Source organism: Mus caroli, unplaced genomic scaffold (genome assembly GCF_978045245.1).
Source record: "Mus caroli unplaced genomic scaffold, Mus_caroli_1 scaffold_11, whole genome shotgun sequence".
In the NCBI taxonomy this organism is placed as follows: domain Eukaryota; kingdom Metazoa; phylum Chordata; class Mammalia; order Rodentia; family Muridae; genus Mus; species Mus caroli.
Window position 1 is genome coordinate 99,609,931 of NW_028227266.1, and position 16,619 is coordinate 99,626,549.

The window sequence follows — 16,619 nt, forward strand, 5'->3', positions numbered from 1 at the left end:
CTGTCCTTATAAGAGAGTGTATGCATTACCATCAAGAAGGTAATAGTCTCCATGTAAAGGATCAAAGGGGATTAGTTGTCTATAAAAATTACGTAAGCTTTCTCATTTGGAATTCTGTTGGGGCTACAATATGACTTTTTGAGTCAGAGGTAAAGCAGATTTGTTAGAGCCCTTGAGTTAATAAAGCCTTTTTTAGATGGATCTATCGCTAGCTTTTTAGAAAAAGACTTGGTTTTAAAAGAAGTCCTATGACTTTGACTCCTACAAGAAATCCTCAAAATAACAAAATATAGGATTGATAAGTTAATGAATTTTTGCTAAATAATGGTATTTCTATTACCTTAACTACCAGGTATTTATAAATATAAGAATTTTGTAAGTTTGTTTTAAATTCTAGTATTTTTAATTGAATAAGATACAGCTATTAAAGTATTTTTGAAATATAACTACATCTGTAGGTCTAGAAAAAAATTTGGTAATAATATTTGAAAACTTGTTTTCTGTGTCTTTTGACTGTCAGTGTTTACTAGAAAAGTACTTAGTAGTTAATGCTAGGGAGAGGGCTCAGCAGGGAAAGATGCCTGTTCTTCCATTCTGGAAACTTAAGTTCTCATAGAGGAAGGAGAGCCAGTACTGTTTAACTGTACTCCAGCCTACACACACACACACACACACACACACACACACACACACACACACACATTCACACATAGTATCACATGTGTGCATAGAGACACGAATGAATAATAAACACATTCTAAAAATTTAGTAGTATTAGTGTTGAAAATTCCCACTGTTGTTGCAGTTACCATTGAGAGTTCTGTTAAAGTTCTTGAATGTGTACAGACAGACTTTCAAAGCTTGATTGCTTAACACAGATTTTCCATTTCCGTACCACATTCTAAGGATGTTATAGTTTTCCCTCTGAATACAAATATCTGGAAAATATGTAATTTTAGACTGAATTACATATTACTGTTTGTGTCAACTTTTTTCATGTACATTCTTCATGTGAATTTAGACCTTTGTATTTTTGTCTTCTTTAGGTTGATCTGTGAATAGCTTTTTACAGTTTGAAAGAATGTAGAATCACAGTGTATCCACATGAATGCTTTGATATACTCTAAATAAGTCAGTTGCTGTCTTTTGAATGCATTTAAATTGTAATGCTTTTACTCTCTCTCACATCTATCTCAGTTCTTCCTCCAATCCCCCAAGAGTATTTTTCTATATTCATGTAACACTTAGCAACTTCAACTGCTCTTTATAAATGACCACCAATTCTGGGAAGATAATAATTTGATGGTGTTACTGTAAAAGTCATTAATTTTTAATCAAATACTTTAGGTTATTTTTATTTCATTTTATGTATATGGCTGTTTTGCCTAAATCTGTATATGAGTTTTGTGCATGTCTGTTACTCAAGGAGGTCAGAATGGAGTGTTAGCTTCCATGGGAGTGGAGTTAATGATATCTGTAAGCCACGGTGTGGGTGCTGGAACCAGAGTATGTATATTCTGCAAGAGAAACAAGTATTCTTCATTGTGGGACTATCTCTCTTCCCAACAATTACCAATTTCAAAGTTCTTTCATATTTAATTATGTGGCGGTGGTAGAATGAGTTATTTGTATGTATGCAGGTGCCTGTGTAGTCCAGAAGAGGATGTCAGATCCCCTAGAGCAAGTCAGAACTCTATGGAATGGAGTCAGTCTTTTCTTCCAGTGTGGGATCTGGGGATTGAACTCAGATCATCAGACTTGCACAGGAAATTCTTTGACCTACTGAGAAATCTTGTTGCATTCTGAAGAACATCTTTTTCCTTTTGGTTTCTTAAGACAGGGTTTCTCTGTGTGTCAGTCTTGGCTTTTCTGGAACTTGCTCTATAGACCAGGCTGGCCTTGAACTCACAGAGATCCACTTGCCTCTGGCTCCAGTGCTGGGATTTAAGACAAGTGCTACCATGCTGTCTAAAAATTTTTTTCGCAAAGAGAACTTTTCAGAAATACTAGTAATTTATAACAAATACATATACCCCTATTTATTATAGTCAGTGTTTTTTCCTATTTCCATATATAGTTATTAAAAATATTTATGGGTCAATTAATAAAAATTAGATACTATAATAGAATTCAGTGAGTCTTAGTTGTAGTGATCCATTGGCGTGCTTTATCTTTATGGTACTATGATAAACTTGGTGTGGAGAATATTGGTGTCCCCAAAATCAAGTATCCGAATTGGAATTTCATTCTAAGAAGATATTTTATGGTTTTCTAACTTACTTTCATGGATATCTACTAATTTAGTTGGTGGGAATTCCTATGGTTTATGCTAGTCATGTGATATATAAATTACCAAGATGTGAGAATAGTTAATTAAGAGTTGTCACTGAGAGTTAACAGTGCACAAGGTGAAAATAAAATTCTATTCTTATCCTTCTGTACTTAAATTTTTTGGCCTGTGAACTTTAATAAAGGAATTTTCTAGAATGTTTGTTTGATTTTAGTCTGGATAGAAATTGGTTGTATTACCTTACATCTAAAGTTATGAGTTTACATTTAGAAAATTATTCTTGCTCACCAATTGATGATGTCTTTTTCATTGTGTGTGCATAGTGCTTGTTTTGGGTTTCCACCTGTCTTGCTGCTTAAGAATAATCTATGAGCCAATTCTATAGATTCTCTACCACCTCCCCTTCAGCATTGCTACTCTTTGCAGTTTTTCTGTACTGTACTGTCCATTTTGTTTCTTGTGACAGAATACCTGAAGCTGCATGTCCAAGATCAGGAAACATCCTCTGCTCAGTTGTCCTAATGAGGATATTCTGACCATATCCAACATGACAGTTGTATGTAGCACACGTAGAAGTGGGTTTAAGAGAGCTAACTTTGAAAAAGAAAGCAGGAGATTCAGTCTGATATAACCATCTATTTTCTCAAGAAGTAATCTACTAGCTTTAAGCTAGGTATGGTGTCCTAGCTTTCTACTACCCTCAGTAGTACTACACTGGGGAGCAAATTTTCCACACATGAAACACTGAAGTTAAAGTATTATTATACAATAGTATTTCCTGGCTACCTGTAATGGTTAGATGATACCACGTTATCTTCTCTATTCTAGTCTCTTTATTTCTGTCTCTATGAGCCAATGTTTCCATTTTTTTCCACGTTGATATTTTGTCTTAGCCTGGTTAAAAATCAAAAGAGATTTGTGTATATTATGAAAAAGGCCTCAGCATTGCCCTTAAGATAAATAGTTGAAGCCACATATGTAGCAGAGAATGGCCTTATCTGGCATCAATGGAACGAGAGGCCTTTGGTTCTGTGAAGGCTCAATGCCCTAGTGTTTGCAGAGGGGAAAGCAGGAAATGGGATAACATCTGAGCACAGGGTCCCCAATGAAGGAGAGAGAGAAAGGAGCTGAGGAGCTGAAGGGGTTTGCAGCCCCATAGGAGGAACAACAATATGAACTAACCAGTACCCTCAGAGCTCCCTGGGACTAAACCACCAACCAAAGAATACACATGGTGAGACTCATGGCTTTAGCTGCATATGTAGCAGAGGATGTCCTGGTCTGTCATCAATGGGAGGAGAGGCCCTAGGTCCTGTGAAGAAAGCTCTATGCCCCAGTGTAGGTGAATGCCAGGGTCAGGAAGCAGGCGTGGGTGCTTTGGTGAGCAGGGGTAGCAGAGAGGGGATAGGGGTTTTTGGAGGAGAAACCAGGAAAGGGGATAACATTTGAAATGTAAATAAAGAAAATATCTAATAATAAAAAAAGAAATGTAAATAAAATATCCAATAAAATTTAAAAAAATAAAAGCTAAACTGAAGAAAAAAGATAAATACTTGATTAGACATAGCAAAAACAAGGTGGGAGGAGTCATGCATTTTCTTGTTAGAAGATCTGAGCCACATTTTCAGGCCTACAAATCCTAAAGGAAGGTAGGAATTAAAGTTCTCAGCTGAGTCTACTCCCTTTCATAATTCATTTGTTGGCATAAGAGATTTTCTCTATAAGTATTTGCTCTTTCTGTATTTGCTCTGGAATTTTCTCATTCTGCAATTGGATATGACTTTTGTTATAATCAATTCTTTATCTACAAGACATACATATCTCTTGACATTTTTGTCAAAAAAAAAAAAAAAAACACCAAAAAACAAAAACATTTGGCTTGGACTGGCCAAATAGTGACCTGTGGCTTCCATTTCCTCTTTACAGTATTTAGTGTCAGTGCCTTAGGTAGGGTTACTGTTGCTGTTATGAAACACCATGACCAAAAGTCAGGTGGGAGGAAAAGATTTATTTTGCTTACTCTTCATTATTGCAGTTCATCATCAAAGGTGATCATGGCAGCAACCTGGAAACAGGAACCTATGCAAAGGCCATGGACGAATGCTGCTTATTGGCTTGTTCCCTGAGGCTTGCTCAGTCTGCTTTCTTGTAGAACGCAGGGCCACCAGCCCACTGTAGCACCATCCATAATGGACTGGGCCCTCTTATATCTATCACTAATTAATAAAATGCCCTACAGGCTTCCCTATACCCCAATCTTAAGGAGACATTTTTTTAGTTGAGGTTCCTTCCTCTAGGCTGACTCTAGCTTATATGAAATGGACATAAAAACAAGCCAGTACACTTGGCAGCCATCACTCAAGCCTTCAGTTCTTATAGTTGTTATTGACCTCACTCCCTCGAATATTTGAATGCTATACAGCTAGCATACATTGCCTTCCAGCCACAGATAAGGATATTAGCAAATATGGTGCTATTCTGTATCAGTAACTGTCACCTATCACGATCTTCAAGTAATCTAGTCCAAAGTGTGATCTTAACTACTTCCTTTGCATCTTCTCTGTTAGGTCATGTTCATGATAAACCAATCCTGATTCTGAGTCATTGGTCACTTAATGAAATTTATGTTCTGAAACATGCATTATTTGACCATTTCATCAGTGTATGAATATGTACAGTTTATTTATAACAACTTTGATAATATACATCAATCACTTATGGGCCTCTTAAAACAGACTAGAAACTCAATATACATGAAATGTTTGAGGCTGCTGTTGGCTTAACTCAGCATACTATTTTACTGTAAATTTCTTAGGTGTATGTTCTGAAATAATGTACTACAGTAGATACATAAGGAAGCAAATAACCATTATAATTTAATGTTCTATATTACCCTGAATTCTATGTGCACAGTCATGACCACAAACACATCACTAATACTGGTATTTTAATGGCTAAAATGCCACAGTTAAATAAGAACTTTTTGGCTCCATTATAATCTTATATATATTTTGTACATAATCCCTCCTTGACCAAAACATCCTTTTATAGCATGTGATTGTATTGAGGTTTTTATTTGGCTACAGCCAATAAGAAAGTGAGGAAAGTATAATGCATAAGGCAAACAAACAAAAATATGATTTCAGAGTTGTTTTATATCAATTCTGTTGTTGCTTATCCACGCCTTTTGAGGGAAGCTCTTTTCTTAGGATATGATTTCACAGAGTGCTTTATTTAGGAAATAAATTGCACCTCAAATATATTACTGAAAAATGGAACAAAGAGGAAATAAAGATTAGACATTTTAATGATAAAATTTATTTTATTTAAAGGGGGACTGAGAGGAGGGTTAATGGCTGGAATGTAAATAAATTAATGAATAAAAAGATACTCATTTTATTTATATCTATGTCGATGGTTGTATGAATGTTTGCCATGTGTGTGCATGCCTGTGGAGGCCAAAACATGACGCTGGATTCCCTCTGTAGTTGAAGTTACAGACTGTTATAAGAAGCCTGGTTTGAAGTATTACTATGAGCTCTGGTTCAGCTCCTTACTGTACAGTGACTTACAGAACCTTTGACCACAGTCGAGATGCGTCCCTTTGTAGCTGTGTTAAAATCAATGCACTGCTCTGACGCTGTGTAATGACATATTACTAATGAAAACTCAACTCCTTGTTAATTTAGTTTCAATTGTTGTTTCATTTGTTTTCATGTTGTTGGCTTAATTTTTCCACCCATCGTTAGTGGCTAGCTGAGTGACTGACAATGTAAAACTCTGAGCTGGCAAGATGGCTCATCAGTGCAGAGAGCACCGGCATCTCTTGCAGAGGACCTGGGTTCACTCCCCAGAGCCCACATGACAGCTCAGAACTGTCTGTAGCTGACACCCTCTTCTCCTTCTTGGGCACTGCATATATGTGGTACAAAGATAAGCATGCAGGCAAAACACTCATGCACAGAAAATAAAATTAAATAAAGCTTTTAAAAAATGAAAAAAAATAAAAAAGAAGCCTGGTTTGGACACTGGGAACTGAACTCTGGTCTTCTGGAAGGTCAGCAGGTGCTTTTGACTTCTGAGCTTTCTCCAGCCCTGGGTTAGACTGCTTTATCCTCACTTGTTTGAAGTTTTTCTCTGGCTGGTTATTGTGTATGGTCAGTTCTTCTGAAAGGGCACAAATAAAGACCAAACATCAGCCAACATAGACAAAGGCTAAAGAAGGAGCCAAGTAATGGAGATTTGGCTGGGACCTGAGTAGTCTGCTGTGGGTGCGAAGTGATTATACGTACCTCTTTTCTTCCATTTGTTCATCCCATTAATGACTATGGGAGATAGTGACATTAGAAAAATCTAAAATGTTTAAAAAAAAAATCACCCCTTCCACTAATTTTTGTTTTCAAACTTTTATCAGTGTACTCCTATGTTTAATTTTTAAGAGAAATTTTATAAATGCTAGATAAGCTGATGTATTTGACATTTCTTGTGCAGCTAACAAACTGTTGAGTTAAGAACTAAAATCTAATTTTGTTTGCTTCTAGAATGGATTGATAAAATACATTACTTTTTGAGCATAGAAACCTCAATCTTACTTGATTTCTTTCTTAGTGTTACATAGATTTCAGATAATGTTGTATATATTTTGATCTCCAATATCCTCTATTCAATTTTTTTTAATGTGGAATACAGTCTTTTTATTTATGAAGTTCAAGTTTCTTAACCTGTAACATTTTTGTAAATTAAGAAAGTGTTGGGATCTAGAGATGACTGCTCCTCCAAAGGTCCTGAGTTCAATTCCCAACAATCGCATGGTGACTCACAACCATCTGTAATGAGATCTGATGTACATCGTGCTCATATATATTATATCGACAGACAGACAGACAGACAGGATGGAGAGAGAATGGAGAGAGACAGGGAGGGAGGGAGGGAGGAAGGGAGGAATGGTTTTGAAGACTTTTTAAAGGATATTCTCTGCTGGGATAGAATTTAGGTCAGTATATTGGAGTATTCTACTAATGAATAGATGATAGGATTTCTAAGACTCTTCTTTGCATAGAATTTGTCTTGATTTTAAGTAGTTGGTTACTTACCTGGTTTCCTAAATGCTTTCTTTTCTCAGTGATATAGAAAAGCATATACTAAATATTGGTTGGATGAGTAAATGATTATCCCTTAGTAGAATATTGTTTTTATGGTATCGTTCTATAATTATAAGCAGAATAAGTGAGCATACCATTTTCTACCTATAAAAATGGATTATAAATTTAACATACTACAGAGGTACATGGACAGTATATCACGATCAGGCATAGTTTCTAAATATTTGATGGTTTTAGTTACTTACGAATTTAAGTTACTTTATTAAGTTACTTACGAATTTTATGGCATTTTTTATTAACCCTTATGTTGATTCAGATTATGCAGTTGGTCTTTCTCATCCTGTATTTAAGTATGAAATAAGTTGAATAAGTTTGCCTGAGAGTTACTTTGCTCTTCATAGTCTTGTTTTTTAACTCTTGAACACTGAAAATGATTGTTTTGTTCTTTTTTCTTTGTATTTCTAAAGCAAGGGGAAGTCAGGCTGAAGTGTTTGAAAGCTCTACAAAGCCTGTATACCAATAGAGAATTATTCCCCAAATTGGAGCTGTTTACTAATCGATTCAAGGTAAGTGGCAAAATGATGATCTTTGCTAACACTAGTTATACTTACGTTAACAAGTGGCATTACCATGATGTGTTTGGTTTCTACTTTTTATTATTGTTTTATTAATTTGCAAAGTATTTAGTGTCATTGTGTCATTTTTCAGCATGCCTTGTTTTTGTTGATTCTTCTCCAGCCTTCTCCCTCATTTTTCTACTTGCACCCTATCCTTCTACCAGAGTGGGCTTCTTTTAACTTTCAAATCATGTATGTTCTATGCCCTTTACTAGGCAGGGCTGTGCTTTGCAACTCTTACTGTCCTGGAACTGCCCTGTCGAACAGGTTGGCCTCTAACTCACTGACCTCCCTGCCTTTGCCTGCCTACAGAGTGCTAGTATTAAAGGTGTGTGACAGCACCACCCTCCAGACTAAGATTTTCTAAAAGTTTCTGTGTACCATACAGATAAAAACCCCATCCTTCTACCTGTTGTTTGGAATATTGTAGATGTGTTAATTATTAATAGTTGACCTATGATATAGGTTATCTCTGACATTTCTAATCTTTATTTTGGAAGACCTATTTTAAGAATGAATTTAGTATTGAGGTCTTCCACCATTACGATAGCAGGACCCATTGGGTTTTTATGATGTTTAGTGTTTGTTTGACAAAAGTGTTAGCTCCTTGTTTGGTTCCTATAGATGATTATAATTGTTATTTCTTGTTGATTTATTTGCCCTTAATTTATAGTGGCCTTCTTTATACCTTCTAAATAGTTTCTGTATGAAGTATGTGAGTTTTTTTTCGAGACAGTGGTATAATTTAAATCCTATGTCTTATTCCAGACACTTCAGGTTCATCTTTTTCATTGTCTTGATGCTGTCCTCCATCTCAGAGATTGTGTTCTTCCACTTGCTCTTGTGTGTTGCACTTTCTGCTATGTTTTAATTTATTGCTTGTTCCTTCATTTGCTCAGTTTCAGTTTAGTTCTTTTCAATATATAAGTTCCCTTCCTCAGTTTCTCTTTTCTGTTTCTAAATTTGTCTTCCAAGTGACTGATTGTCTCATTTATTTTGATAATGTTCTTTTCTTAGTCCTAAATTGATTTCCTCTCCTTTTTATTTTAGTTTTCTCTGTGATCATTAATCCTTTTTAAATGTAGCACTCTGATATTGTTGTAGGTTTTAGCTTTTATGTTATTTTTGGTCTGGTTCATTGATCAGTTGTTAGTAAGGCCATAGTAGAATCTTAGTGTTTGGGGTTTGTTTGTTTGTTTGTTTTGTCTTGTTTTGTTTGTAATCTGCCATTTTTAATTTTCCCCTTTTCCAGTGTTTTGTTTATATTATTTAATGTGAATTCTCCTGTCAGACTGTCTTTGCTTGGATTTATATTTATGGCAGAAGAAGCCCCAGAGTCAACTACTGTAACAAATAAAATGGCTTGCCAACATTCTCTGTGTTAGCCGCAAGAGATACTTACTCGGTTCGTTTGTGTCCCAGAAGGTTCAGGGACTGGAGTACTAGGGTTAGAGAGAAGTGAAATAAGGACTTTTTTTTTGCTAAAGGAGCCAATTTTAAGGAGTGACATGAGAAATGGAAAGGGCGGGCGGGATTAATTGTGTGTGTGTGTGTGAGACAGAGAGAGAGAGAGAGAGAGAGAGAGAGAGAGAGAGAGAGAGAGAGAGAGAGAGAGACAGGGACAGGGACAGGGACAGAGAGACAGACCCAAGAGAAGGCTCAGCAAGTAAAGGTCATAGCTGCCAAGCCTGAGGACCTGAAGTTTCATCAGAATCCACATGTTTGAAGAAGAGAAACATTGATTGACTTCTGTGTGTATGCAGTCAAATGCACAAACCAAATAAATGCAATTTTAATGATAAAATAATAAAAATAATCAAGGAAAAGAAAATGTGCCCTGTATTAATGGTTTTTTTCCTACTTAGAAGATATGGTCTTGTCTTTACTGAGGGTTTTTTTCTGTTTTCTTCTTTCCTTCCTTCCTTCCTTCCGTCCGTCCATCCGTCCGTCCGTCCATCCTTCCTTCCTTCCTTCCTTCCTTCTTTCCTTGTTTTTTGTATTATGTCTGACATTGTAGGTAGAGAATGAGTATGCTATTAGTTTCAGTAATTCAAATAAGTTAAGTATGCCTATGCAATGAGGATTTTTGTGGCTAAAATTCACTTCTTTCCAAATTCCCCCAATCTAATTTTTCTGGACTATCTCTATCATTGGTCCTTTGGTAATTAGTGTATATAGGGCTTTCCATGCCTGAGGCTTTGAGGGAATATGGAGGGCCAAGTCACTTGTATCCACCGTTTTTTTCTATTAGTCAACATACAAAGCAAAGTTCCTCCCTTAAACCTTGTGAGGTGTGGGACACCTTATCCTCACTGTGGGGACTGTAGACATGTTGAGTCTACCTCAGGTTGAAACTACCATACCTACTCTCTTGCCAGTCAATGGTGGTTAGGAACTCCTGGCACTACCAGGATGGGAGCATGTTTCCGGTTCTGCTGCATTCTTCCCGTAGACCGTTCCCATCTCTTGCTTTCTAGGGCACTGGTTCAGGTGGGGGATGTTGAGCCTTTCAGGTTTCTGCCTTTCAGACTCCTTTATTTTTGTGGTGCTTTCCAAAACTTGTGCTCCAAGCTCTTTTCTGGTTACAGAAAATTTAAACTTCCATCTGAGTTTTTAGTAGGAGGAAATGTCTGTCTCTGGCTGTGTAGCACCTTTCCAGTCAGTACTCAGAACTTTGTGTAGCTGGAGTCACCTTTACAGAGGAAATTCCACCTAGTCTTTTTTGTTTTTTCTGTTTTTGATAGTTCATTATTATATTTCTGTATTGGTGGCTTTTTCTCTTGTCTGTCTCAGTGCAATCTCAAACACCATCTTACCACCATCCACCTTTTTTTTTTTTATTTTAAGGAGGCTCCTATGAAATTGATGACTAAATATCCTCCTCACGGCACAGGTACCCTATAGGAGTTCTTATCTGAAGCTTCAAAGGAAGTTTATTACTTAAAATGAGAATTTTCCTTTGTTTGTTTTTTGAGACAGGGTTTCTCTGTGTAGCCCTGGCTGTCCTGGAACTCACTCTGTAGACCAGGCTGGCCTCGAACTCAGAAATCCGCCTGCCTCCCTGGTGCTGGGTTTAAAGGCGTGCGTTAATTTTTCTAACAGTTTACTTAGCATAGTGTTTGGGAAATGCCGGTTAATGAAAAACATTTTCAGGCACACCTTTAATCTCAGCCTTGGGGAGGAAGAGGCATGTAGATCTCTGTAGGTTCTGACTTGGTCTGGTCTACATAGTGATTTCCAGGCCAGACAGGGCTATACATAGTAAGCTTCTGTGTCGAACAAACAAGCAAAAACCCACACCCCACTTAAATAAGATGGTTTCAAGAGTAAAAGTTACCAAGCAAGGCATGGTGGTACAAAGCTTTAATCCCGGCACTAGGGAAGCAGAAGCAAATGAATCTCTGACAAGTTTGAGGCCAGCAAAGGCTACATACTGAGACTGTTTAAAAAAGGAAAGAGTGATAACTTCCTGTTTTATCCTTCTTGCTATTGCATGTATGCCTTAGAATACTTTAAGCCTCTTTGGCTCGTTTATATTCAAGGTTGACTGGTTTATAACTTCTTTCAGGATCGCATTGTATCAATGACTCTTGACAAAGAATATGATGTTGCTGTGGAAGCAATCCGATTGGTTACTCTGATCCTTCAGTAAGTATAGTGTCTGTTAACAGTTTAATCTTAGATTTTAATGGGTTTTTTGTTTTTCAGGATTAGTACTTTAATAAGTACTTAACACAAAGGGTCTGCATTTATTTTTTTTAAGGTTCTGTTTATAACCAAATGTATTTTAGGTGTTTTGAAATATGTTCTTATAACTGAAGCCCAGATTCGGAACTTACTGTGTAGCATAGACTCAAATTAGACAAATCCTCCTGCCTCAACTTCCTGAGGTCTAGGATTATAGATATGAATTGTTTTTCATTTGAATTGATGTTAGTTTCTTCATATAAAAGTTTGTGCAGTCTAGAAAAAGTATCTATGAAGTGTCATAATTTGCTGTTAAAAACTAAAGGCTTCAAAAAGAAGTTTTCAAAAAGATTTTCTATGAATGTAGAGGTAAAAGAAATTAAACAGCTATTTTCAATTTTTAAACATTTTAAATGGATTGATAAATAATTTTATACATTAATTTGTAGTGTTTACTAAGCTAGAAAAATTCTATCAGATAATGTGTATTCTAGTAAAATTGTTTTTTTTTAAAAAAACTCTCACTATTTTATAATCACATCTGTCCCAGGAATCTGTTCAAGTGTCAAATATTGGTTGAGTTCCTTGATTTTTGTTTTGGTTTTTATACGTTTAGCTTTCTAATGTATTATTTGTTATACATGAGACTTCCTGTCTTCCTAGATGATTCTCTCCTCTTTGGCTTTTAAACCCTACTTGGCTCGTTCTCATATTTTTTCTTAAAATGTATGTCAAAAGCCTCAAACTTTGATGTTATTTTAAATGTAAGAACTGTACAGTGTCTTCCTTTAATCCCAGCACTAGTTATTAGAGGTTGTCATCTGTGTGAGTCCCATGTCAGCCAGGGATACATTGTAAGACTTAAAATTAATTTGTAATGTTATAAAAGAATAACATTTATTTGATGTGCTTTTTTTCATTTCTGTATACAAATGTCACTTAAGTGTGTTTTATATGGAGGGTTTACATATGTGACCACAATGGTGTGTATTTTTAACATGATACACTTTTGTTGTCATTAGTAGCATTTACTATTATCTACATATTACAAAGTAAAGAAACCTTTAATTTTATAGTCATTTTATATGTACAACATTTAGAATTCCTAAACATCTGATGCTTTCTTTTTTTTTTTTTTTTTTTTTTTTTTTTTTTTTTTTTTTGGTTTTTCGAGACAGGGTTTCTCTGTATAGCCCTGGCTGTCCTGGAACTCACTTTGTAGACCAGGCTGGCCTCGAACTCAGAAATCCGCCTGCCTCTGCCTCCCAAGTGCTGGGATTAAAGGCGTGCGCCACCACCGCCCGGCTCATCTGATGCTTTCTTGATACTATTGCTTTTGTCATATAGATTATTAGAATATCCTGGACAAATAACTTAAACTTTTTTACTTCATAATTCTCATTTCCTTGCCTTGTCTGAAAGCCAAGACTTTCTGCTCTATTAATACTATCCTTAATAGCAGATATTGTTTTGTTTGAAAAGCATTTGAAATATTTGTTTCTTTGTTATTATTTTGTAAATGGATCGTTGGATGGGTTTGTTTTATGTTTATTTGTGATGTTGGAAACTTAGACCAGGGCCTGGTGCTCACTATACAGGTACTGGGTCGTAGGTTATATGCTCAAAATATAATTTGCTGTATGATAAAATTTCTGTTTATTTTGAATTCTTTTAACCTGTTCATTAGCCTGAACTAAATTAATATATTTATTAATTTAAACACGTTTTCCTTCCTTGAATAAATTGTGTTTGAACCTAGTATATTTTGTTTTGCTTAAATACAACATTGGAGTTGATTGGTTTCATTTGGGCTGATATTTGTGTGTTCATGAATAAATTTGACACACTTTTTAAACTGATGTCATTTTTAGTTAATATTAGAAAGAGTAAAAAATGTGGAACTGTTTATATAATTCATTGGTAGAGTGCTTTCCTAGCATTCACATAGCCTTGGGTTTCACCTCCATTACCACAAAAGCATAGTATAAAACCTGTTCATATTAATGGAATAAAAAGACAGTCTCTGTGACTTTATATATGTACCTACCTGATTGTGTCTGTGTTTCCTTAAAGTAGCTAACCACTTTTGGTAATGCCACACTGAGTCCTGCAAAGTTGCTCATTCTCTGCACACTGTCCAGTTGTGGCTCTCTATGTTAATTACCATCTGCTACAAGGAGAAGCTTCTCTGATGAGATTTGAATGAGTCACTTATCTAGGGTTATAGCAATATGTAATTAGTGATCAATTTATTGCCATGTTCATTTACTACAATAATTGTAGTAGGTTTTCCTCTAGGGTCCATGATCTCTATATTCTCAGGTTCATGACCTCATTAAAAGTGTTTTAATGGAATGTGCCTTAAATTGCTTTCTTTTTTTTAAGTGGTTGGTTACCTCTATAACATTTGTACCACTCTTGTGAGCAGGTTGTTATAGTTTACAGACTTCATAGCTAGTTAAGATTGGTTATTTCTCTCCTTCTGTAGTATATGTAGGGCACTTTGAACACTAGCCAGTAGTGAAGTTTCCAGTTGAATACCAGCTTCATAATGTGATGTCATTGACAGTTGCTTATAATGTTTCTTATTTTATGTATATGAGTACAGTGTAGCTGTTTTCAGACACACCACAAGAGGGCATCCAACTCCATTACAGATGGTTGTGAGCCAACATGTGGTTGCTGGGAATTGAATTCAGGACCTCTGAAAGAACATGCTCTTAAGCACTGAGCCATCTCTCCAGCCCCTGGTTATACTGTTTTTAAGGAGGTCTATTTAGACAACTTAGAAAGATGTTCCTGATATGGGGTGCTTTTTTGGTAGTATATGTTGTCTAGTGGGGATGTTGCTTTTCTAAAGTACATAATTGAGTTGCCTTTTTTCATAATTTTTTTTAGAGTTTCATACATATATGTATGCTGTGTTGTAATATTTGCCACCTGTCATCTCTTTTTTTCCCTCTGAATCTCTTCTTCCCAGTGTGCTATTGCTTCAGTAATTACACAGCTGTAGGAAATGGCACTACTGCAGCCAGCATAAGTTTTCCATTACTTTCTAAAATGTTTTATGCGTTCTTCACTCTCTGTTCTATTTGAATCTTTTTCTCCATAAATCACACCAGAGGTTTGTCTATTTTTACAATTTCCAATGATGTCCTATCTTTTGGCTCACTTATCTCATGTCTTTCAATTAATAGTTTAATGAAATGAGTTTACTTTTAAATACTACATTGTTTGCAAAAATAAGTTAGAACAAGCAGTTGTTCATGAACATTCAGTCATGAGTACTTTGATTATTCCCTTTATGTTTTCCAGTTTTATTATATCCTATTATATATTTTATCATCCACAGATAGTTTATTGAAAAGAACAATATTCCTTTTTATTTTATTCTATTATCTCAGAATGTGTTCTGAGTATTTCAGGCAATGTTGAGTATGTTTTTATAAACACTGTGGTTGAAGGACCCACATGTTGGCTCAATAAATAAATGTGCTTTCTACCAAGCCTGCTTATTAGAGTTTAATTGCAAGAACTTTCATTGTAGAAGGAAAAAGTCAACTCACACAAATTATCCTCTAACCCCACACGTATTGTAGCATGCGTACATGTATCCTTCACTCTCACAAAGGGAATAAATCAATATAACAAAATTTAAAACAATAATTTTGACAGTAGTTTCCTAGCATGGACAAGGCCTATACTCAATCCCTTGGTGAAGAAAAATAAACAAGCATTTAAATTTATCATACACACACACACACATACATACACACATACCCATACATAAATATATTTATATATACATGTATATATATTCATTAATTTGAATTTTCTTATAGTACCAAATATCTACACTATATATTATAAGTTTACCATTTTATGTTTTTTCTTTTTTTAAATTACATGTATATCTGTCTCTGTGTGTGTACCTGCAGAAGCCAAAATCATAGAATATCCTAGAGCTGGAGTTACAAGTGTTTGTGCTGGGCGGTGGTGGCGCTCGCCTTTAATCCCAGCACTTGGGAGGCAGAGGCAGGCGGATTTCTGAGTTTGAGGTCATCCTGGTCTACAGAGTGAGTTCCAGGACAACCAGGGCTACATAGAGAAAACCTGTCTCGGGGGGAAAAAAAAAAAAAAGTGTTTATAAACCACTCAACATAAGTCCTCCAAATCCAAGAGCAGTACCTGCTCATAACCACTGAGCCTTCTCTTGGGCCTTGTTTACCCTTTTTAAGAGCAATATGTTAGTCTCTATTCAAGGTGTTGACTTGCCTTTCATATATTGTTGCTTGGTGTGCTTCATGGTGTATTAATAAATATCTTTATGTTACTATTGTTACTATTCTGTACCATTCTTCCTAATCATTTATGAAATTATCTTTCCTTTTAAATACTTTTTAAATAAACTAAGCTAATTTCTTTTTTTCAACATTGTTTTCAAACCTTCTAAGAACTTGATAGGCTGAACAAGAAAGTATTCTTTTTTACAGAATACTTGGAAAATAGGTTGCCTAATTTCAATAATCTCTTAAATTTTTTTTCTCTGTGAATTTTTATTGGAATAGAAGAATAGATGTGTTAAAGATACAATGTTGCCCTCTACCTGTCACTTTCCTAAGTCATTGGTTACATCTGTTCTTTTATACATTAATCAGAGATCTCTCAGTGTTCTAGGAATTTGTGATTACAAATGCCTCAGTGATGCCAATACATCATTTGTCTCTTCTGCCTTGTCACTTTGACCTGACTTTCAGGTTTTCTATGTTGGATCTACTTGATGCTTCAGACGATTTTATTGGACAGTATCATTTGAAACTATTCTAGTTGGCTCATTTGTAAATAACCCACATGTGTTATAGGAAACCAAGAGCTTATAGGTGAGGGCAGTTCACCTCACTTGCTTTTTAGCCCTCATGGTTT

General features: G+C 35.6%; 1 protein-coding gene across 7 annotated transcripts in view; it reads left to right on the forward strand.

Annotated features, from left to right (window-relative positions):
- Stag1 (STAG1 cohesin complex component) overlaps window positions 1-16,619 on the forward strand; it is a 321,639-nt gene that overhangs the window by 203,465 nt on the left and 101,555 nt on the right. For all 7 annotated transcript variants that reach the window (XM_021171587.2, XM_021171588.3, XM_085827945.1 and 4 more), the window contains 2 exons: window positions 7,860-7,958; window positions 11,578-11,657. In XM_021171587.2, the coding sequence (XP_021027246.1) occupies window positions 7,860-7,958; window positions 11,578-11,657 (179 nt within the window). The remainder of the gene's footprint in view (window positions 1-7,859; window positions 7,959-11,577; window positions 11,658-16,619) is intronic.